At 42.3% G+C, this 24,660-nt stretch overlaps 1 protein-coding gene across 2 annotated transcripts in view; it reads right to left on the bottom strand.

Moving 5' to 3' along the window:
- Positions 1-9,801: 9,801 nt before the first annotated feature.
- Positions 9,802-24,660, bottom strand: part of LOC122544134 — a 33,895-nt gene continuing 19,036 nt past the window's right edge. The window contains exons 6-12 of one of the 2 annotated variants that reach the window (XM_043683174.1): positions 21,156-21,316; positions 18,675-18,773; positions 15,487-15,632; positions 15,159-15,330; positions 13,154-13,266; positions 10,829-10,913; positions 10,171-10,319 (exon numbers count right to left, since the gene is read on the bottom strand). In XM_043683174.1, coding sequence (XP_043539109.1) covers positions 10,263-10,319; positions 10,829-10,913; positions 13,154-13,266; positions 15,159-15,330; positions 15,487-15,632; positions 18,675-18,773; positions 21,156-21,316 — 833 coding nt within the window. In that variant the 3' untranslated portion in view covers positions 10,171-10,262. Of the gene's footprint in view, positions 10,320-10,828; positions 10,914-13,153; positions 13,267-15,158; positions 15,331-15,486; positions 15,633-18,674; positions 18,774-21,155; positions 21,317-24,660 lie in introns of both variants that reach the window. The other variant, XM_043683173.1, reaches the window with a different exon arrangement.

Raw genomic sequence — 24,660 nt, 5'->3', positions numbered from 1 at the left:
TTCCTCTTCACCTTTCTCTCGTGATCATTTCGTATTGTTAAATGTGTCCGGTAGCATGGAGTCTGATGCAAAGTATTTATTCAATTCCTCTGCTATTTCATCGTTACTGCTGAGAAAAGATGCTATCAATCCCCCTAAGTATTGAGTCCCCGACAACTGCCACTTGTCTTTTTGCTCCACCTCCTGAATGGCCTCCTATAGCATGGTACAGTAGTCAATGGGCTGATCCTCCCTACAGCTCTTCTCCTCAATCTTAGAGGGAGCAAGTTCCTGTTGGACAAGGGCAAGAGCTCAATCTTCTCCATTCCTGAATTAAGAAGCCCCACACGTACCTCGTTTCCAATCTCACCCTGCTGTCCCTGATTAATGACTGAATTTGAAACACTTAATCTACCAGATGTGACCACCATCTGAAACAATGCGTCCAGGTACTTCACCCCCTTCCACATGTGCCAGAGTGCTCGAAACTCAGATTCCAAATCATCAAATCTGAGCCGAAGTTCCTCGAGCAATCAACACTTTGCTGCAGATGTGGTCACTGCACACTAAAATTACAGGAAACAACGCACTTTCTGAATTTATATTTCAACAAATTGGATAGATGTTGCTCAGCCTAAATTGTGGCATAAACACCCTCATTTATGGATTGACTCCGTCCAAGTTTTGAGAACAGATCGAGAAAATATTGAAGCCCCTGATTGCAGCAAATAGTTCAATTAATAAAAAGGTAAAGAAACTGACACCTGCCCAAGGGCGGGACAGCCAATCAGAGAGCTCTACGCAGTGATTGAAACCTGAATCAGCCAATCAGACCACCGACGTCACAGGCTGACACAACAGCTAAACCAATGCCCACCCTTAGACAAAGAGCACTGGAAAAACAAGAAGCTGACCTGTGGTACCTGCCATCACGGAGACATGCTGGTAAATACAAGAAAGGCTGAGCTGTGACCCCCAGTAGACAAATAGGAGACTGAAAGAACACAGCAAGCCAGGCAGCATCAGGAGGTGAAAGCAACGTTTCGTGAATAACACTTCTCCAGTCTAAAATAATGGTTCCACCTGAAACGTTGACTTCTCCACCTGTTGATGCTGCCTGCCTTGCTGTGCTTTTCTAGCCTCCTGTTAGCCTACTTTGGATTCCAGCATCCAAAGGCTTTTTTTTTGCCTCTAACTGTGACCAGTAGCCGTCATAACCATTGGAGAGGGTATTAAGGGTGACTCACCTATCCGCTGTCCAACTGAATGCGGTCTCTGAGTGACAGCTGTCTCATGCAATCTAATATTCGTTTCGAACCTGAAAAGTCCAGGAACAAAGACATTGATAGTTCAACTCCAACTAATTACAGAGTGCTCTACTCAACATAGTATCACCTATATCCATCCACATTGTCATGGCGAATGCATTCCACCCATCCTTTAGCATCCGACAGCTTATAGAGCTTTGAGAAGATTTGCAGCTCAGGTTGAGGTTCTGAATGGAGGTTTGTTTACAGACGTTTCGTCACCATACAGGTAACATCTTCAGTGAACCTCTGAAGGGAGCACTGGTGATGTAGCCGGCTTTCTTTTTATGTGTTTCGGCTGCCTTGAGTCGGCGATATCATTTCCGGTTGTTTTCTCAGAGGGTGATAAAACAGATCCAAGTCAATGTGTTTGTTGATTGAGTTTCGTTGGAATATCATGCTTCTAGGAATTCTCGTGCGTGCCTCTCTTTGACTTATCCTAGGATGGATGTGTTGTCCCAGTCGAAGTGGTATCCTTCCTCACCTGTATGGAAGGATACTAGTGAGAGAGGATCATATCGTTTTGTGCCTAGTTGATGTTCGTGTATCCTGGTGGGTAGTTTTCTGCTTGTTTGTCCAATGTAGTGTTTGTTACAGTTCTTGCAAGGCATTTTGTTAAACATTAGTGAAATCAGATGGATCTAACACACCACACTTCGATGGATTGCCCAAATTAACAAACCAGGAGCCCCACTCAAAACCATAGTCTCGCTACCTGGAACACCAACTTATAGATTGGCCAAGGCGCTACACCAAAGACTAAAATACTTAGTAGAAGACTCACGCCACTCCATCCACTCCACCCAAGAATTCCTGAAGACCGTCAAAGACACCAAGCTAGAAGACGATGAAATAATGGTGTACTTTGACGTAACAGTCCTGTTCACATCCATCAGCATCAACCTGGCCAAGAAACAGTGACTACACTATTAGATGCACCAAAGACACATCCACCAAACACCACCAACTTCATCCCCAAGGAGAATAGTGTCGAGGTAGTAGAACCTATGCCTTACCAATAACTACGCATTCAACAACAAAACTTACAGACAAACGAACGGAACACCATGGGATCTCCGATATCAGGGTTCTTAGCAGAGGCAGTAATGCAGAGTGGCAGCAGAGAACGGTGGGTGCTGGGCGGAAGTGAGGTTGGAGCGCAAAGCCGGTCGGGAAGGTAAGTGATTGTTATTTAAGTACTTACCTCGACGCCAGCGGTCTTCTTGCAGCTGAGAACGGCGGGTGCTGGGCGGAAGTGAGGTCGGAGCGCAAAGCCGGTCGGGAAGGTAAGTGATTGTTATTTGAATGGGTGTGTTCCAGTGTCGGGAAGAAGAGGAGGAACATACTACAGTGGGATTCGGAGAACTAGGAAGAAGGCTGAAAAGCAGGACGTCCAAGGTGGTTATCTCCAGTTTGCTTCAAGTTCCTCGGGCTGGTGAGGCCAGAAACAGGGAGATAATGGACTTGAACATGTGACTGGGGACTGGTGCAGGAAGGAAGGATTTAAATTCTTGGATCACTGGGGCATGTTTTGTGGTAAGCACAAATTACACAAGAGAGACGGTTTACACCAGCATTCTGGCAGGTAGGTTTGCTACCGCAACACAGCTGCGTTTAAACTATGGAGGGGGGGGAGGGGACAAACTGGATGTTTAAGAAGGAAATTGAAGGGAAAGTTAGAACAAGGGAAGTCAAGAAAGACAACTGTATCAATGAAGCAGAAAACTCAAAAAGGAATAATGCTGTAAGGTTGAGTGAAATAGGAGTTGATGGGAAGGGTGAGGGCAGTAACAAATTAAAAATACTATATATCAATGCACGAAGCATTAGACATAAGATGGATGAACTTGAGGCTCTTTTGGAAACTGGCAGATAATATAGTGTGGGGATAACTGAGACGTGGCTTCAAGTGGACAGTGCCTGGGAAATGTATATTCAAGTCTACACATGCTATCGTAAGGACTGACTGAGGGGCAGAGGGGGTGGGGTGGCCATATTGGTAAGGGATGATATTCAGTCCCTTGCGCGGGAGGACCTAGAATCAGAGGTTGCAGAGTCAGTATGGATAGAGCTGAGAAATTCTAAGGGTGAAAAGACCCTCTTGGGAGTTATCTACAGGCCCCGAAACAGTAGTCTGGATGTCGGATGTAAGCTGAATCAGGAGCTGAAATTGGCCTGTCACAAAGATGTTACTACAGTTGTTATGGGGAATTTCAACATGCCGGTAGAATGGGAGAATCAGGATGGTATTGGACCTCAAGAAAGAGACTTTGTGGAGTGCCTCCGAGATGGATTCTTAGAACAGCTGGTGCTGGAGCCTACCAGGGAGAAGGCAATTCTGGATCTGGTATTGTGCAACGAACCAGAATTGATCAGGGACCTCGAAGTGAAGGAGCCATTGGGAAGTAGTGACCATAATACAATAAGCTTCAATCTGCAATTTGAGAGGGAGAGGGTACAATCGGAAATGACAATATTTCAGTTGAATAAAAGGAACTATGGAGCTATGAGGAAGGAGCTGGCCAAAGTTCAATAGTGAAATACCTTAGCAGAGCTGAAAATGTGTTGCTGGAAAAGCGTAGCAGGTCAGGCAGCATCCAGGGAACAGGAGAATCGACGTTTCGGGCATAAGCCTTTCTTTAGGATTCCTGAAGAAGGGCTTATGCCCGAAACGTCGATTGTCCTGTTCCCTGGATGCTGCCTGACCTGCTGCGCTTTTCCAGCAACACATTTTCAGCTCTGATCTCCAGCATCTGCAGACCTATACAACATATAAAGTTAAAAGAGAAAAAGTATAACATAGCAAAGATAAGTGGGAAAACGGAGGACTGGAAAGCTTTTAAAGAACAACAAAGGATTAATATGAAGGAAATACGCAGAGAAAAAATGAGGTACGAAGGTAAACTGGCCAAAAATATAAAGGAGGATAGTAAAAGCTTTTTTAGGTATGTGAAAGGGAAAAAATGGTTAAGACTAAAATTGGACCCTTGAAGACAGAAACAGGGGAATATATTACGGGGAACAAAGATATGGCAGAAGAATTGAATTGGTACTTCAGATCTGTGTTCACTGGGGAAGACACAAGCAATCTCCCCGAGGTAACAGTGGCTGACGGGCCTGAACACAAGGGAATTTATATTTGCCAAAAATTGGTGTTGGAGAGACTGTTAGGTCTGAAGGTTGACAAGTCCCTGGGGCCTGATGGTCTACAACCCAGGGTACTGAAGGGGGTGGCTCGAGAAATCGTGAATGCGTTGATGATTATTTTCCGGAGTTCGATAGATTCGGGATCAGTTCCTGTGGAATGGAGGGTGGCTAATGTACCACTTTTTAAGAAAGGTGGGAGAGAGTAAGCAAGAAATTATAGACCAGTTAGTGTGACCTCAGTGGTGGGAAAGATGCTGGAGTCTATTATAAATGAAAAAATTACGACACATCTGGATAGTGGTAACAGGATAGGTCAGAGTCAGCATGGATTTATGAAGGGGAAATCATGCTTGACTAATCTTCTGGAATTTTTTCAGGATGTAACTCTGAAGATGGACGAGGGAGATCCAGTGAATGTAATGTAGCTGGACTTTCAGAAAGCTTTTGATAAAGTCCCACATAGGAGGTTACTGAGCAACATTAGGGCGCATGGTAATGGGGGCAAAGTAATAACTTGGATTGAAAGTTGGTTGGCTGATAGGAAACAAAGAGTAGTGATAAACGGCTCCATTTCAGAATGGCAGGCAGTGGCCAGTGGGGTACCGCGGGGATCAGTGCTGGGACCACAGCTTTTTACAATATATATTAATGATATAGAAGATGATATTAGTAATAACATTAGCAAATTTGCGATGATACTAAGCTAGGTGGCAGGGTGAAATGTGAGGAAGATGTTCGGAGATTACAGGGTGACCTGGACAGGTTGGGTGAGTGGTCAGATGCATGGCAGATGCAGTTTAATGTGGATAAATGTATGGTTATCCACTTTGGTGGCAAGAACAGGAAGGCAGATTACTACCTAAATGGAATCAATTTAGGTAAAGGGGCAGTACAGAGAGATCTGGGTGTTCTTGTACACCAGTCAATGAAGGTAAGCATGCAGGTACAGCAGGTAGTGAAGAAGGCTAATAACATGCTGGCCTTCATAACAAGAGGGACTGAGTATAGAAGCAAAGAGGTTCTTCTGCAACTATACAGGGCCCTGGTGAGACCACACCTGGAATATTGTGTGCAGTTCTGGTCTCCAGGTCAATTCCTGGAATGGCAGGACTACCTTACGCTGAAAGACTGGAGCGACTGGGCTTGTATACCCTTGAGTTTAGAAGACTGAGAGGGGATCTGATTGAGACATATAAGATTATTAAATGATTAGACACTCTGGAGGCAGGAAACATGTTTCTGCTGATGGGTGAGTGCCGAACCAGAGGACACAGCTTAAAATACCTTATAGGACAGAGATGAGGAGAAACGTCTTCATCCAGAGAGTGGTGGCTGTGTGGAATCATTTAAGAAAGAGTTGTATAGAGCTCTCAAGGATAGTGGAATCCAGGGTTAATGAGATATGGCAGGAACAGGATACTGATTAAGGATGATCAGCCATGATCATATTGAATGGTGGTGCAGGCTCAAAGGGCAGAATGGCCTACTCCTGCACCTATTGTCTATTGACTCGAACAAACAGCTCTGCCAACCATCTAACCCAAACTTTGGGTCTGCTACGTGGATTACACCTTTGTCATCACTAAATAAAATAAAATAGGAGAAATTTCAAGACCATCAATAATACCCTTACTGGCATTAAATTCAATAAAGAGGAGGAAAACAACAACAAACTGCCATTCCTAGATGTCACAGTAGAGCAAACAGTCAATGTCAGACTTCACACCAGCGTCTACAGGAAAACAACACATATGGACCAAACAGTGAACTACAGAAGCAATCATCCCAACATCCACAAACGAAGCTGCATTAGAACATTATTTCAATGAGCCAACACACACTGCAGCACAGAGAAACTACACCGAGCAGAGGAAAATCACCTATACAGTGTATTCAAAAAGAACGGGTACCCAATGAACACAGCCCGCCGATTTCTCAGCAACAAACCCAAACAAACAGACAAGACACGTCCAGAAACCCTAGCCACTCTCCCCTACATCAGAGACATCTCGGAAATGACTGCCAGACTACACAAACCCCAAGGCATCATGGTAGCCCACAAACACACCGACACACTAAAATAGCAGCTAATGAACTAGAACGATCCTCTACAAGCAACAAGAAAAACTAATGTCATTTACAAAATACCTTGCAAGTACTGTAACAAACACTACATTGGACAAACAGCCACCAGGATACATGAACATCAACTAGACACAAAACGACATGATCCTCTCTCACTATTATCCTTACACACAGATGAGGAAGTATACCTCTTCGACTGAGACAATACATCCATCCTAGGACAAGCCAAACAGAGGCACTCATGAGAATTCCTAGAAGCATGATATTCCAACCAGAATGCTATCAACAAACACATTGACTTGGATCCCATTTACCACCACCTGAGAAAAAGAGCAGGAAATGACATCACCATAGGAAATGGCGTGACCGCAGGAAATGACATCACCAACCCAAGGAAATCCAAACATATAAATAGAAAATGGGCTGCACCACCAGTTCTTCATCCGGAGGCTCACTAAAGATGTTATCTAGTATGGTGATGAAACGTCTGAAAATGAACCTTTCCGTTCAGTGAGCAAACCTACATTCAGACCCTACAGCTTATTGACAAATCGCAATACAATCCATGTGTTTGACTTTGGATCTTTAAATCTAAGTGTATGCGAGTATGATTATCTGTGTATTTTCTGTTTGTTCATGTGTTGCAATGCGCTGCTGGTCTAAACCAGCATTTAGATTTAGATTTTGTTGTCACGCGTACTCAAGTACAGTTTAAGAAAACGGCTTAGTGAAAAGTATATAAAGTTGCCACACACGGTGCCCACTTCGCTACAAAATCTTAGTTACAAAAGTGGAAGAATAAAGAAATACGTTAAAAAGTTCAGTATTACAATCTGTTGTGTTAGCTGTCTCCTTTCAGAGTCCTGCTCTGGTACTCTGGGCATTGATGAAGCCATGATGCTGCTAAGCACCAGAATTCTACCCAGCACACCAGCTGCCTCATGGCTGACTGTCAATGCTCCCCAGCTGCTAATGTTGCCTTGACCGAGCTCCCTCCAGAAGGTAAGTAGAGAAAGAAAAATCTAAAGAACTAAAATGAAGAAAGAACAAAGCGAGAATAAAATGAAAGAGGAAGAAAAGAAAGCATTTACTTCGCAGCTCGAATACTCAGAGGTCAGCCACAGTCTGGAGTGAGCCAGACCGTGTAAATGACGGCAGATTTCCTTTCCCTAAAGTAGAACTGAGTGACCAAGCTGGAATTTCCATTGAACAGAGTTTCCCAGAAGTCACAGGGAGTTTAGATCTTTACTACAGATTGTAATGAATTCAGAATTCCCAATCTGCTATGATGTAACGCGATGTCATGAACTTGTGTGTGTGTGTGTGTAGGTGTAGCTGTGTGTAGGGGTGTCTGTGTAGGTTGTGTGTAGGTGTGTGTGGATGTATGTAGGTTAGTGTGTGCAGGTGTGTGCGTAGGGGTTTGTGTGTGTGTGTGCGGGTGTATGTGGGTTTTTGTGTATAGGTGTGTGCGTGTAGATGTGTGTGGGTGGGTATGTGTTTGTGTGTAGGTGCGTGTGTATATGTGAGTGTGTGTGTATGTGTATGTGTGTGTGTGGGTGTAGGATATGTGTGTGTAGAGTGTGTGTATATGGGTGGATGGGTGTATGTGTGTGTCTGTGTGTGTAGAGGGTGTGTGTGTGTGAGAGAGAGAGTGTGTGTGTTTGTGTTTGTGTGTTTGTAGGTGCCTGCGTGTCTGGGTGTATGTCATGGAGTCATAGAGAAACACTGAAGAACGATCTTCAGCCCATTGTGTCTGCACCAGCAAAAACAACCATCTCACTATCTTAATCCACCCCCATCCAGCACTTGGCCATAAGCCTTGTATACCTTAGCATCACAAGTGTGCACCTAAACAATTATTTAATGTAATGAGCATTTCTCCCTTTTCCACCTTTACAAGCAGTGAAATCCAGACTCTCACTACCATCTGGGTCAGATTTGTTTCCTCACATCTCTTGGTTAGGCTCAGTGACTCTTGAATAGGCATAACGACTCTTGGCTGGTCACATTGATGATACTAAAATGAAGGGAATGTAGATTAGTTCGATCTTAGAGTAGGATAAAAGGTCGATACAACATCGAGGGTCCGTACTCTGCTGTACTGTTCCATGTTCCATGTTCCATGTTCCATGTTCCATGTTCTATCTCCTCTAAAACCCCTGCCCTTTAAATTAAATTGATGCCACCTGCTCATTGAGCCTCCATCAGGGGTGAACTTGGTTCTTGTCTACCCGATCTGTGCCCCTCCTAAGTTTATCCATCACAATCATATTTCCTCTCAAACGTCTCTGCTCTGATGGAAATAATTCCAGTCTGTCCCATCTTTCATAATAACTGTAAGTCTATAACCCGGGCAGCATCTAGGTAAACCACCTCTGCATGCTCTCCAATGTGATCAGATTCCGCCTGTAATGCGAATTCCAGACTGAATACAACACACTGGCTGTTGGCTAACCAGTTTTTTTATACAGTTTCAGCATAAACCTAAACTCTAATAAACAAGAGTATACCAAATGCCTTCTTATACACTTTATCCGCATTTCCTGATACCTTCAGGGTCTAGCGTCCTTCCATAAAAATATCTCTCTGCTCATCAATATTCCGAGGATCCTACTGATCATCTTGTATTACCTTAATGTTTTTTTTCTGCCTAAGCGCGTCAACTCACATTTATCCAGATTGAATTCCATTTGCCACTAATCGCTCTAAATGACCAGTGTGTCTATATCCTCCCATAATTGAGGCCATTATAGCCTCTATCTCGATTCAGACCATTTCAGTTTCCTTGATGCCATTATATTCATAAATATGTCAATTTATGTCCCGAAAACATTCATAATCGAACTTCCAAAGTAATCTGGATGTCGATAATGAGGTACATGCATTTTGACTGATGGATAAGGGATGCCGAGTCTGATGAAATAATTCGTTCCGGTGTACTATCCCATGAGATGACAAATCACAGGACACGCTGTCCCAGTCACTATAGATTGAAATAACCTTATCACTGAAGCTAAATCTGGCGTCAGAATACACTCTTTAAGAACAGCCATATTGAGCAAACATGGTTCCATAGAACTGTAACAGATCCCACTTTGTCCTACTACCAGAAATGTTCTGCACACAGTCCCTCAAAGGAGCAGTCCATTTTCCCCTGAAGTGAATAAGAACACATGAGCAGAAAAATAACCTTGCACTGTCACCAGAATGAATCAACGCCATTCTACCAGAAATGTAAGACAAATCCATATGTTTCAAAATCCTTGAGACATAGAGCACAAAGAACGATTTATAAGGTTTATTAATACAATACATCGAGCCGGTGATTGCAGTCCACATCTATGTCATGGAGGGGGCTATTAAGTCACAAAATGGTGCGAAAGAATTGCATTTTCTAAAATTTGTGATTGAGTCTTTAGAAGCTGTGGTAGGCGAGGGTTATCTTTCAGAGGTGAAGGGTAAAGTGATGTCCAGCTATGACATCATTCAAACAGAATGATGAAATATGTGGAAATGCTTGATAATGCAGACAGAGAAGGGTCAAATGTTATGATCCTTCTGCACACTGTAAGGTAAATCTGGCAATAGTGGATGGAACAGTCAAGTCGATGTGACTGGCCTGTATGTTTGGTTTCTGTCCAATGGCAACAAGTTTATATTTGCATTTGCAGCATATTTGCACTAAAGTATGGAGTTAGAACTTGCATCATGTTATGCCTGTTCCAGCATAAGTCCGTTGCTGTTTTAACATATCTCCTGTTCCGATATGCACTGTTGGAGATACATCTCATAAAGACGTTCCTGAAAACATAGAGATTGATAAAAGTAATGATATAAGACCACAAGACAATAAGAAATAGCAAATGTAGGACGACATTCAGCCACTTGAGTCTGCTCTGCCATTCAACAGGATGACGTTGGGTGATCTGAAATTCCTGGCCTTTTCCCCACAACACTTGCTTTCCCTAACTGATCAAGAATCTCACTTTCTCAACCTTAAAATGCACTAGGAGTCTGCGTCCAAATCCCCCATCTCCTCCAACCACCCCCCACCCCCACCCCCACCACCCGCACCCCCCTCCCTCAACAGCTCTGTGTGGCAAAGGAGTTCCAAATACTCACGACCCCAACAGAACAAATTCCACCTCATCTCGGTCATAAATTTCATCCTTCTTTAAGTAATATGATGTATATGGAAAATACGGTGACATCGATTGTTGAGAGACATATAAGTGCACATCTACTGCTTTGGGATTTGATGGAGGTAATTTTAGAATCACTGAAGTAAAACAATAAAAGGCAAAAGTTACCTTTCTCTCAACCACAACATGTTGAACATAATTGCATTTTGCTCGAAGTTGCTTTCTCTCCTTCCTCGATAGGGTCAGTTTTGTGCTGAAGTTAGAGAGATGGAAGTTGAAAATGAGCAGGATAACCTCCGTGGATCAGACATTTCCTATTGACCTCGGACATAATCTAACATTATTGAACACCCACAAGCTGGCTACTGCAGAACATTTCCCGAGGAAGTACCTGCCATGTCACTGTTTCAAAATAATTTCTAAAACAGGCTTGCAGTTGTAGATGCTTGTCTGAGTGAATGAGTGAGTTAATGAGTGAATGAGTGAGTGAAAGTGAGTGCGTGAGTGAGGGAGTGTGTAAAAGTAAGTTTTGTTTTGCGAGAGTGAGCGAGGGTGTGTGTGAGGGGATGATCGAGTGAGTGAATGATTGTGTGAGTCCGTGAGTGAGTAAGTGGGTGATTCCTTGAAAGCGTAAGTTTGTGAAAGTGAGTGCGTGAGAAAGTGAGTGAGGGGTTCGCAGAGTGAGAGAGTGAGTTTGCGTGAAAACATAGGAAACACAGAAGACAAGGAGTAGACCATTCAGCCCCTTCCGTTTGCTCTGCCATTCAGTAAAATCACGACTGATTGGTGACCTCTCATTTAATTAGCATAAACGTTATTTGAGGAAGAGAGTTCCAAACCTCCCCAACACTTTCTGTTTCAACCTGTTTTTTTTTAATATCTCTCATGAATGGACTGGCCGTAATTCTTCGACTACATCCCCGATTCAAGAATCTCCAAGCAAGTGGAATAAGTTTATCTTTACCCACTCTGTCTTTCCCTATCAATATCCTGAAGACCCCAATTACATCCCTCTTCACCTTCTAAATTCTAGAGATTAAAGGAATAATTTTGTCTAATCTCGCCTCATAACATAACTACTGAAATCCAGGTACCATCCTTGTAAACTTGCCTTAAACTCCCTCCAGGATCAGAACATCCAGACACTTCTCTGTGTTGATATAAGATATCAGATGAGTGAAACAACAAATATTATGTTGTCTTATACATTAAATTCGGAAAGCCGTGTGGCTGTAAATATAAAGATAGAGGACATCCTTTGCTGTGTAGCATGACAAATATTCACAATATGTTGGAATTTGACAGCAGTAATAGTGGTTGCAGAGTGAGACTACTACCATTCAAAACGGGGGAAAACAGAATGGGTCTCAAAATAGCAGTGAGAAAAGGAATATAACAGATAGATACAGACGTTTTGAGACTATGCAGCTACCTTTGAATTCGACCAATAAGTTTTAAAGGTTTACAATCGATTTGAAAAAAACCGACAGCCAGGATTGAGGGACTTGTCAATGAGTTCACAAACTGGTATGAATAAGATACTGATGTTACTAGGCGAGTTAAATCTGAATGGCGTTGGAAGCTGATCTGCTGCTCAAAAGAAGGGCCATTCCTTTTGGTTGCTTCAAAACTTGAGAATGGAAGTGCACAAAGAAAATAAACAGAATGCAACTAATTTTCTTTTAAAGATTTAGCAAGTAGTTAGCATCTTGTAAGACCATTGTATTTCATAATGTGTAGAATCATATTGCCTGGCTCTTATTTATTTTATGACTGTATAAACGATAAATTCGATGGTTCTCGAAATGGTACTCTTCATTGCTTCCCCCACTGATCCAAAAAACATGAGCTATCACAGCCAGCATAATAAATGGACCACTGTGCATATAATCTAATTAAATAAAACTTCCATGTTGCAAATCATCACAGCTACTTAGCAATACTTCCCAAAGTCATCATAATTGCCAGCTCAAAGACGAGGAAGGAAGATACATGGGAGCACCATTACATGCATGTTCCTCTCCAACGTACACTATATCCTGAATATTGGTGTGTTTGAACCAAACTCAGTTTCTGTCTGCACTGTGGATGGAGCAACACGCCACAGTGAGAAGCAGCCTAGAATTTAGCTCCCTCTAACGTTTTCAGTGTAGTTATGGACTTGCAATAAGTGTTGGCCGTGGCAAAATGTCAGTAAATATACATCGTCTTAGACATGTACTCATAACAGGATTGGATCATTAGACCTCTCTCTCTCTCTCTCTCTCTCTCTCTCTCCAGATCTCTTTCTTCCCTATCTGAAATTCTGTTAATGAAGTCTCTCTTGCACACTTTATCAATGTACTTTCATAACCCTCCAGATTCCTGTCACTGATTGATGGAATGTTTCCTAAATATCTTGTCAGAAATGCTTTGGATGTCAAAATAAATCCTAAGAACGTGTCTGTTTATTTTCAGTTTGCCACCTCCCAAAATCGAAAACGTAATAGTTACCAGTTGCAACACTTTGCAAGCAACATTGAGACGAGCATGAACCCGATCATCATGATGGCAGCCAGGAGGTAACTGCCTCCAGTTAACCAGTTCCAGATCGTAGAAACACACCACTGCGGATAAGAAAAGAAGGACCAAAATATCACAGTGAGAAAGAGAGCAGCAAAAAGACGGACACATCTCGTACATTTTCTTATTTGTGTAACTCACATTTCGTCTATCATGATACACTGTCGTTCATTCTGGACGTTTCTTAACAAAATAACACGTTGGATCATCATAAGAGAGAAGTATTGCAGAAGACACTGAACTTGGAAGAATTGTCAACTGTGGAGCAGGGCAGCCTGTAACTCCAAAAGTGCATTGATTGGTTGGTGGAGTGGGCAGATAGATGGCAGATGATGCTCAATGTCGAGATGTGTGAGGTGAAGCTTTTTGGTCAGAAGAACATTGGAAGAACAATTAAGACATAGGGGTACAATTCTAAAGGGGGTGCAGAGACAGAGAGATGTGAGGGTGTATCTGCACAGATCGTCGAAGTTGGCAGGACAGTGGGAGAGAAAAGTAAATAAAGCAGATATTTCCTTCATTTTAATTCATAGGAGCATATAGAACAAGAGCAAGGAGGTGATGTTGAAGCTATAGAAGCTATTGAAGCTTAGACCTCAGCTGGGGTATTGTGGACAGTTGTCAGCACCACACCTTCAGAAAAATGTGAATGTATTGGGCAGAGAGAAAAATGAATCTGAGATTCACCGCCGAAATATTTTTAAAAACACGTCAGAGAGATTCTTCCTTTTCTCTAAATGAAACATAAAACTAAATACAATAACTTGCACGTGTGGCAGGATGGCCCGGAAAAATGACTCGAAAAAAGAGAAGATAAAAATATTTTAATGACGAACGGGACGTGTCAAATGACGGTTGAGGGAGCCGAGACGCCTCTGACATTGTCCTGTGTACTATTCGGGAACCGTTCCCCGTAAAGAGACACACCAACATTACCAAAAGTGAAGTGTATAGTCAGAAGCAGGTCATGTGGATGAAAAACCTTCTATCAAAGAAGTAACCTCCATGTCTTTACCCAGGAGCATGGTTGACCTACTGGGCACATTGGGAATATTCTGTTTGTTCATTCTTTTCAGATTTCCAGCATTTGCAGCTGTCCCCCTTATTTTGCAATCCATTTTCGATAAGGATATAGAGCACAAATCTACATTTTAGCCACTTACGCATATTCCACCGTTCAGCACAAACATTGCTGACCTTTGAACCTCATTCCACACTCCTACCTATTAACATCTGCCTTGTTTTCATTTAAATAATGTAAAAAAATCGATCAGTTTTAAGCAGGACTACATCTACATCTGTGGGCGGCACGGTGGCACAGTGGTTAGCACTGCTGCCTCACAGCGCCTGAGACCCGGGTTCAATTCCCGCCTCAGGCGACTGACTGTGTGGAGTTTACACATTCTCCCCGTGTCTGCGTGGGTTTCCTCCGGGTGCTCCGGTTTCCTCCCACAGTCCAAAAGATGTGCAGGGTCAGGTGAATTGGCCATGCTAAATTGCCCGTAGTGTTAGGTAAGGGGTAAATGTAGGGGTATGGGTGGGTTTCGCTTCGGCGGGTCGGTGTGGACTTGTTGGGCCGAAGGGCCTGTTTCCACACTGTAATCTAATCTAATCTAATCTAACAACACTGAGCAGGCTGTACCAAGAGATTTTACACAACATCTGAGTGAACAAATTTCGATTCATTTCAGTCTTACGTGATCAACAACCGTATTATGTGGCTTTAGACCAAATTTCTGTTAACCCACAAGGGGTAAACAGGCTCCTGCAGTTTCTCTTATCAACGTATATCACAATTGTAAGTGGCTTATTTTGATCATGTCTCATTCTTCTAAACTCCATATGTTCAATCCCAATTTACTCAGGCACCCCACGGGATTTGTATCAGAGATCCAACACTGCCATGACAATGCCTTTTCAAACAAAAGAGCCATACCGCCCAGATGAGTAAGATTTTTGCCGAGTCATCGCCGATGATATCTGCGAGATTTTCTCTTGATGTTTCTGAGATGATGAAACATGTCAGCAGTGATAATGGAGCCAAGTAAACCAGGGCGCTGAAAAACATATATTTGATCCATGCCCTCCTGTTCCTGGAAGCATGCTCACTGAAATGACAGCGAGAAACATTGTCTCCATTAACTCAAACTTTCCTTGTTAAGTCCCTGCCCCAGTGTGCTCTTTAAATGACAGTGCCAACTTTCTGTACAAAGCCTGAAGCTTGAAATTCGGAACCAGAATGATAATACAGGCCAAAGCCTCACCTGCTCTCCTGCAGTTTACACTCCGCTGTGTAGATGATCAATTCACAGTCTTTCCCGAGTTGGTTCAAAGTATTCTGGACGGATCTGTTGATAGTTTTTTCGATTGTTGTACAGACCTCTTGGATTCGATTCATACAAGGAGCCGGCTGCCGATACAAACAATATGAACAGAGATGGGAAACGCACAGTGATAAGTTAATGCTGGCTTTATCCAGGGAACATGTTGACCATGCTTATCTTCACATCAAGGAATCAATGGGCATTTCTATTACATGCTCTCCTCTCCCACGAACCCTCCATGAGCCCAAGACCTCTGAAAATATTTGATTCCAGAGAACTTTGCTCAGGAAATATAAACCAAAGGTTCTTTGAAACCTAACTTTGTAGGTTGCAAGTCGGCTTTAGAATTCTGTGTTCAATATCCACAAACCTGACAGTTCCGTCAAGAAATTTGTCAATGTATTCTTCCAATTTCTATAACAAGGAAGTATAAGTCCTACCTGTGTCACTTTGAGCATGTTCCTGATTCTGAAAACTCGTTGTTATGTTTCACCATTCTGTGCCTCCCAAAACTAACTGTTTTGAATTCTAGATGCTGGATCGGAGAAAATCATGGGGCTCGAAGAGCTGCTTCTTTTTTAAAGTTTTTATTTCAATGCTGGAGGTCATTTGTTCCCTTTCATGAAACGGCGATTATTGTTTCAGATGCAGGCTTTGCTCGCTGAGCTGGAAGGTTCATTTTCAGACATTTCGTCACCAGACGAGGTAATGTCATCAGTGAGCCTCCGGATTAGGTGTTTTCTGCTTTCTATTTATAGGTTTGGGTTTCCTTGGATTGGTGATGTCATTTCCTGTGGTTGATGAAACCTCTGAAAATTAACCTTCCAGCTCAGCTAGCGAACCTACATCCAGAACCTCAACCTGAGCTACAAATCTTCTCAAAACTCGCTAATTACTGTTTTATCAGCTCTTTCTTCAAAAATCAAACCAACAGTACTTTAAAACCGGAGTAAAGAGACAGTGCAGCAGACCACGTGGCAGATTGTTTCTGAAGGGTCCAGAAATAGGCAGAGCAGTAAACAATTCACTGACTGTGAAGTTACAAGCATCTTTGGAGATCGGTGTTCTGTCCAAGTAAAACAAACAAGTTGTGAAATTCACAGCTGACATTAGAGAGACTTCATTACTGGATACTGCTCACAGCTGGCGATCAGTTCAGTGTTCTTTTTAAGATTCCTAAATCTTAATCTATTTATTTGAGCAAATCGACAATAGTGAGTAAGGATTTTTTTATATTCGATCTGCTGGGATCTGTCTCATAATGGAACTTTTTTAAGAATTGTAGCATAGGGATTAAGTTGTCTTGTAGCAGCAGGTATTTTGAGCAGGCAAGCTGTGCTTTTTCCTCGGTCTGTAGATTGTTAGAGTTCAAATACGAACTTTACTAGATGATGTGCTCTTCCAGTCGCATGTGGGATTTTAGGGAGAATGTCAGTGTTCCTGATGATTATGCCCACAAGGAGTATGTTGATTGTAAATCCTATCAAACTGCATGGATCGATTGGCACAGCAGAATTAACAGAAGCTAAGCTCGGTGATGGATGTATCAGGAAGGTACCAAGCCCGCAGATCGAGTCAGGTAGATGGGTTGCCTGTAGTAAAGGTGATGTAGGGAGGGGTGGGGGTAAATAAGCAAGCACAGTAGGAGTATCTTGGGGATATCCCAAACTCAGGAAGTGTGTTCTGTCACAAGATGTGGAAGGGGGATTGATTGTTAGGGGAATGCAACACTGACAAGTAGGTTTGAAGTATAGAGACTGGCTCAACTGTAACGAGTGCAGCGTCAGATTCCAAGCAATCAATTATTAATAGGGGAATTTCTAGTCAGAGGCATAAACGGATGTTTCTGGGGCAGACAGAGAGAGACAGCATTTTCGTATGCCGGGGTCAAGAATGTCTTAGAAACGATGCGGAATATTCTCATAGGGGAGAGTGACAAGCAAAAGGCCATTGCTCACATTAATACGATATAAGGAGAGAAAGGGACGATATTCTGAGGAGATAATATAAGAAAATAGGCAAGAGGTTAAAAGATAGGTCCTCGACGGATTACTCTCGATGCCACGAGCTAGTTAGAGTAGGAATAGGAGGATAGAACAGATGAATACGTGGCTGAGAAGCTGGTGAAAAGGGGTGCAGGTACATTTTTAGATCATTAGAATCTCTCCTGGGGTAGACGTGACCTGTCTAAGAAGGATGTGTTGCACCTGAGTTGGAAAGGCACAAAAATGCTGGCAGGGAGATTTGTTGGAGCTACTCGGAAAGATTTAAACAAGTAATGTGAGGTGGTGGGGTCACATTAAGGAAATTTGTCACGTCCAGCCAATAGTGATTGAGTGAATCCCTAGAACTGTGTAAGGGCAGGGGGGAAATGAATAGAAGATTCGAAGAGATGTAGCCAAATCTTGGAAAATCGAACTAGATTAATGTAGAATATCGGTCAGCATTGATCAAAGGGTCTGTTTCTGTTCATCCACATAACTATGGCAGTTAAAGGTGCTGAATTTTGAACCCAGTCTGACAGAGAGTCTGAGAAAACATACTGAATGGAACAAATTATTTATCTTCTGCCTTTTTCACTAAAAACCTTCTCATTAAAGTTTGGTTGGCACGAATGAAAAACGAAAAAGTCCCTTTATCGTATGAGGAGCATTGTTAGAGAAAAGTTCAGACGAAGCGTGTTGGGTCCAGAAAGAAAACATCCAGGTACCAAGAAATTCGGACCAAGGCATGAACACTCCCCGTTGTCAAGAGGTTGTGTTTACACATTACAACAGCTGCACGGCCAAAGCTTGAACCAAAGCATGTCTCCATCCTGATATAGATTTGCATATCAGTGCTGTGTTTGTAATAGATTGGTCATGGATATAACACTATGAAACCTGTTGATTTGGTTTCAATACTGGACTAAGTTAGGTCTAGCACCTCTCTCTGTCTCGTGCTCACTCTTTGCATATATAACAAACCTATCTATGTATATATAAATATGTATGTATAATGGTATTATAAATAAAGTGTTTATATATACACACACACATACATATATTCACATTTAAGAAATCATAAATCATGCATATATTTACAGTTATCTGTATAATTTTGTGAACGGCTGAGACTGGCAACCCTACCTTGTTTGGTTCTGGGATGTAAATTGTTGGCATATCAAAGCCACACTTGTTGAGTCCGGGTCTTTTGCACAGTTCTTGCACTATTTGCATCATTACGCGCTAGAGATGAAAACAAATATATTATCCGACAAATATAAGCACGTTTCCCACTTTAGTATCGAACATACCATCAGAAAGTAACGGGTTATACCATATTGGAGGTGCGCAAACTCTCAGAATTTCTCAAAGAATTTCACCACTAATAAATGGCTGTCAATTCAGAGCAGCTCAAAACTGTCTTGCAGAAAATACAAGTGCAGTTATGAACACTTGTTGGCCCTTCAGGCAAAAATGAGATAAATAAACAACTCGTCTGCTTAATTCCAGGGTCTATTAAAATTTAAATGTGTGATGACTATTTATTTTATAAGCAGCATCAGCCTGTGTAGTTTTCATGTTTGTTTTTAAAATTAAAATAAAGAGTTTAAATTTCTCTTTGTTGTTCCAAACAAATTTGTGACAACTCGCACGTACAATTATTATGAGCAAGAACTAGGCAGCAACGCAAATTTGCCACCCGAAATATTAAACTGAGGATGAATAACATTAACACATCAGCACGAGTCGCCTGGTGAACAGGTAAGACAAGTCTATGGCAGTTCTGACTGTGCTCTTAGCTCCCCTTGCCTCTCTACGATTCATAATATTCCATTCACTTCTGCATACAAGCCTCGATCTAACTCAGTCTTGTATACTTGAATAGTCCAACCTCCTCTGCTCGGTGAGAAAGGGAACATAACGGACTCACAACGTGGTGAGAGAAGGATTTGTCCCTCATTTCCGTTTCAACTCTGAAAGCATCATTGAGACAAACCATGCCGATAGTCTGTCAAACCATCAGAACCGAAATCTGTGCGGTATACGATGATCTGTCACAAAAAAATGAAAACGGAAAGAATCCACAACCCAACAAAAAAACATTCAGTAGAATGAGTGGAGTCACGTTGTGGGGAAAATAAGAATGGGAAGTAGGAAATGGGGATAGACAATTGAAGCGCGAGTATTTATGAATGTGAACATATGGATGACACATCGAGTAAACTGTTTTATCATACCAATCATTTCCGTTGGCAGTGCATATTCATGTACAACTGTGCAAAGGATTTCATCTGTTACATTGCATGTTCTGGGAAAGAAAGTGTCAGAAGGAACCACAATCGAACCTCAACATTGGTTCCTAAAAACTTCATTATTTACTCAAAAGCTTTCAATTAAAGGCGCCATTCTCAATAATGGAACGAGGATGTTGACAGATGCATTCCTGAGCTGTGGCATTTCTGTTATAGAAACACCTTGCTAAACTAGTGTCACAGTTTTATTAGGTAAAACCAAGGACTGCAGATGCTGGAAACCTGAGTCTAGATTAGAGTGGTGCTGGAAAAGCTCAGCAGGTGAAGCAGCATCCGAGGAGCAGGAAAATCGATGTTTCAGGAACAGAGCTTTTATTTTTCTCTTCTTCTTCTTCTGAGCTCCAGAATGTCCTGCTTAACCTCTCTGTCTCATTTTCATCCCAAAAACATTAACCAATCATGCATCACCTATTCTAATATCGCCTTCTCTGACCTGGTTTCTAATGTGGCTTGTCATTTTTCGATAGGTCTACACGACAGAAAACAGTTCTGTGGTCCATCGGGTCTGTGCTGTAAAGAAATCTACCGAATAACTATTTTAATCCCATTTTCCAGCACTTAGCCCATAGCCCTGTCAGCCTTGGAGTTGCAAATGTGTCCCTAAATACACCTTAAATGCTATCAGGATTTCTGTGTCACCCACCCTTCCAAACAGGGAGGTTTAGTGCAACTGTTGCTCGATGACGACATCACCCACAGGCTCTATTCCTGATGAAGGGCTTTTGCCCGAAACGTCGATTGTCCTGCTCCTCGGATCCTGCCTGACCTGCTGAGCTTTTCCAGCACCACTCTAATCTAGACTCACAGTTTTAGTAGTCGACTTTGCATTTAACCCACAGTGAATATATCTTTGATGTCAAAATAAAAACGCAATGAGTAAAGTCTCCAACAACCATCAAGTCTTAGACTGAGGTATGGCTACTGGAATGGCAATATTGACTCGGTTTTTCTCTCTCCACAGATGCTGCCAGAACTGTTGAATTTCTCCATCACTTTCTGCTTCTTCTTTAGGGATTAGACTGTCGGACCTGAAAATGATTTTCTCATCAAGACAAACATGACTGTGCAGGGGGTTCAGTCCTCATGATTTAATTTTGCAATACTCCTTTACTGTCAATAATTCATCTTATTTAGCTAAAGCACGTGAGTATAAAATGATAACCTTTAGACATTATTCCTAGACAGTAGAAAACCACGTGATCGTACTTCTGTTTTTTTTGCTTTACATTCTGTTGGAATGCAACAGTCATAGGGGTCAGGGATTCAATTCCCCATGAAGGGAAGCTTCAATTACATGAAATGAAATACATACCTGTCTGTCACTTTCGTGCCCAGCCTCATCAGCTTTGCTAAGATAGAATCTCAGTTTCTCGCCGTGCATCTCGTTTATCTTTTCTACAACATTCAGCGTCCGTTTGCACAAGGCTTGTCCCATTGGGTCAAAGAAGACAAGGATCAGATCGGCCTGTTCACCTGCAGCAAATAAGCGAGTATAACGTTAGATTACCACACCGTGCTCGGAGGTCCTCCAGTGTTTAAGTTGCATTTTCCAAATGTCACTCAAGATCTTCGATGAAGTAAGATCTCCTGGAAGTTGTCAAGTTGATGGTTTCAATTTTCACACCAAGAGATGTATGGGTTTAACAGTTCTCCACCAAAAAGTCCTGGCTCCTACAACGTTGAACAATTCAATAGAGCATCTGATCAAGGTCCAATTCAAATTCTTCATGACTGTCCTTTCAATGTGCTTGCAAGTGTGTTCTCCCAGATGAAGTCTTTGTGTCTCTTATGCCTGAGCACAGCAATGTACTTCCAGTTGGTGAAGTGATCTGCCTGAAACCTGTAGAAAACGTTCCGAGTCGAGAGTGTGGGGTGGTGGAAAAGCACCGCCCGTCAGGCAGCATCCGAGGCACAGGAGAATCGATGTTTCCCGCACAAGACCTTCATCAGTTTCCTGATGAACGGCTTATGCCCGAAACATCGATTCTCCTGCTCCTCAGATGCTGCCTGAAATGTTGTGCTTTTCACCCGCCACACTCTCGACTCTGCAGGCCTCACTTTCTCCTAGAAAACCTTCCTGGACCGATTAGCTGGTGGCATTTCACTAGTACTCACATTTCACATCTCGGTCGTTATCCAGAATGGAGAAGGGATTGAAAAGAAAGCATTTTTTTACCTTCTCATCAATGATTGCAAATGAAAGATTTTGCGTGGGTTCATGTTTTCCTGTGGCAGAACGTCAATTTTTAGGAATATATCTGGATTTTCAAGACAGCCATAGAAATTAGGAGCAGTAGGATTCTAATCAGCCCCTTGAGCCTGTGTGCAGTTAAATACGATCGTGGTTGATCTGATCTCATGTTCACCACCACCTTCTCGGGGATTTATATCCGTTCCCGGTTGACTTGACAAGATTGTGGTGTTGATAAAAACTGAGTGATTTGTCAGCTTGGTTTCAAGTCATGGGAAGTGTGTATAGTTTGCGTGTCACTTTGACATTGCATATGGGTTATATTTGATATGATCGTATAAACCCTTGCCAAAACTACAAATTCCTAACATTACAGAATGCATAATTGTTAACTTCGGAATGCAACTTGTTAGTTAATGATTTCATACTTTATTGCCGTTCATGGTGAATTGCACTCACAACACAAGTTATATTGTCAGGCTATTCTTCTTTCCATGGCCAACTAATTTCTCCAGGGAGACTGGTTTGCAAGGTTAGATCTCGTGGAATAGAGAGAGAAATAGCCATTTGGATACAGAACTGGTTCAAAGTTATAAGGCAGAGGGTGGTGGTGGAGGGTTGTTATTCCTATTGGAGGCCTGTGACCAGTGGATTGCCATAAGGATCTGTGCAGGGTCCAGTACCTTGCGTCATTAATGGCAATGATTTGGATGTGAGCATAGGATTTATCGTTAGTAAGTTTGCAGATAACACCAAAATTGGAGGTGTAGTGGACAGCGAAGAGGGTTACCTCAGATTACAATGGGATCTTGATCAGATTAGCCAATGGGCTGACAAATGGCAGCTGGAGTTTAATTTAGATTAATGCGAGGTTCTGCATTTTGGGAAAGCAAATCTTAGCAGGACTTATACACTTTATGATAAGGTCCTAAGGAGTGTTGCTGAACAAAGAGAACTTGAAGTGCAGGTTCATAGCTCCTTGAAAGTAGAGTCGCACGTAGATAGAATAGTGAAGAAGACGTTAATTGGAGGTGTAGTGGACAGCGAAGAGGGTTACCTCAGATTACAATGGGATCTTGATCAGATTAGCCAATGGGCTGACAAATGGCAGCTGGAGTTTAATTTAGATTAATTCGAGGTTCTGCATTTTGGGAAAGTAAATCTTAGCATGACTTATACACTTTATGATAAGGTCCTAAGGAGTGTTGCTGAACAAAGAGAACTTGAAGTGCAGGTTCATAGCTCCTTGAAAGTAGAGTCGCAGGTAGATAGGATAGTGAAGAAGACGTTAGTTATGCTTTCCTTTATTGGTCAGAGTATTGAGTACAGGAGTTGGGAGGTCATGTTGCAACTGGACAGGACATTGGTTAGACCACTGTTGGAATACTGCGTGCAATTCTGGTCTCCTTCCTATCGGAAAGATATTGTGAAACATGAAAGGGTTCAGAAAAGATTTACAAGGATGTTGCCAGGTTGGAGGGTCTGAGCTATAGGGAGAGGCTGAACAGGCTGGGGCTGTTTTCCCTGGAGCATCGGAGGCTGAGGGGTGAACTTGCAGAATATCAAAAAACCATGAGGGGCATGGATAGGAAAAACAGAAAAAGTCTCTTCCCTGGGGTGAGGGAGTCCAGAACCAGAGGACATGGGTTTAGGGTGAGAGGGGAAAGATATAAAACAGATCTAAGGGGCAACTTTTTCACACAGAGAGTGGTACATGCATGATATAATTAAAGCATTAAAAGGCATCTGGATGTGTATATGAATAGGAAGGGTTTGGAGGGATATGGGCTGGGTGCTGTCAGGTGGGAATAGATTAGATTGGGATATCTGGTCTGTTAGGGTGAGAGGGGAAAGATATAAAACAGATCTAAGGGGCAACTTTTTCACACAGAGGGTGGTATATGCATGATATAAGCTGCCAGAAGAAGTGGTGGAGGCTGCTACAATGATAGCATTAAAAGGCATCTGGATGTGTATATGAATAGGAAGGGTTTGGAGGGATATGGGCTGGGTGCTGTCAGGTGGGAATAGATTAGATTGGGATATCTGGTCTGTGTGGACGAGTTAGACCAAAGGGTCTGTTTCCGTGCTGTACATCTCCACGACTCTCTGACATTTGGTTTGGCTTGTGCTGGTAACTGGTGAATTACTTATTCAAAAATCTTGCAAGATAGATTATCAATCATGAAATCAACACGCCAGAGAAAGATTAAATTGCGTGATGTGCGCTTGACGCTACATAACCGTTGCGTTTTAAAATTATACATTAATTTCCAAAGGCACAGAAATTTGCAAAGAGGAAGTTCTTTAGAAATTGGAATATTTAAGTTCGGAATCTTTTCCATTTTATGAGTTTGTTGGAAACTCACAGAGTCTCAGACAATGAAATATCAAGTGACTGCAGTAGGATTGCACAGAGTCTCAAAGAGGGGGGGCAAACGTTTTTGATTTAGCAGCAGAGAGTAAAAGGTGATATGGGGGCTCTGTTTTCTGGGATCAACTGAGAGAGGTGCTTTTGGGAGTTCTCTTTTTGTTTGATCAGAAATCACAGTGGATCAGTGATTAGCACTGCTGCCTCACAGCAGAAGGGACCCAGCTCCGATTCTCGCCTCGAACGACTGCCTGT

This window comes from Chiloscyllium plagiosum, chromosome 46 (assembly GCF_004010195.1).
Source record: "Chiloscyllium plagiosum isolate BGI_BamShark_2017 chromosome 46, ASM401019v2, whole genome shotgun sequence".
Lineage (NCBI taxonomy): Eukaryota > Metazoa > Chordata > Chondrichthyes > Orectolobiformes > Hemiscylliidae > Chiloscyllium > Chiloscyllium plagiosum.
The sequence above is the reverse complement of the archived record's forward strand: the minus strand, read 5'-3'. Positions and strand labels throughout refer to the sequence as shown.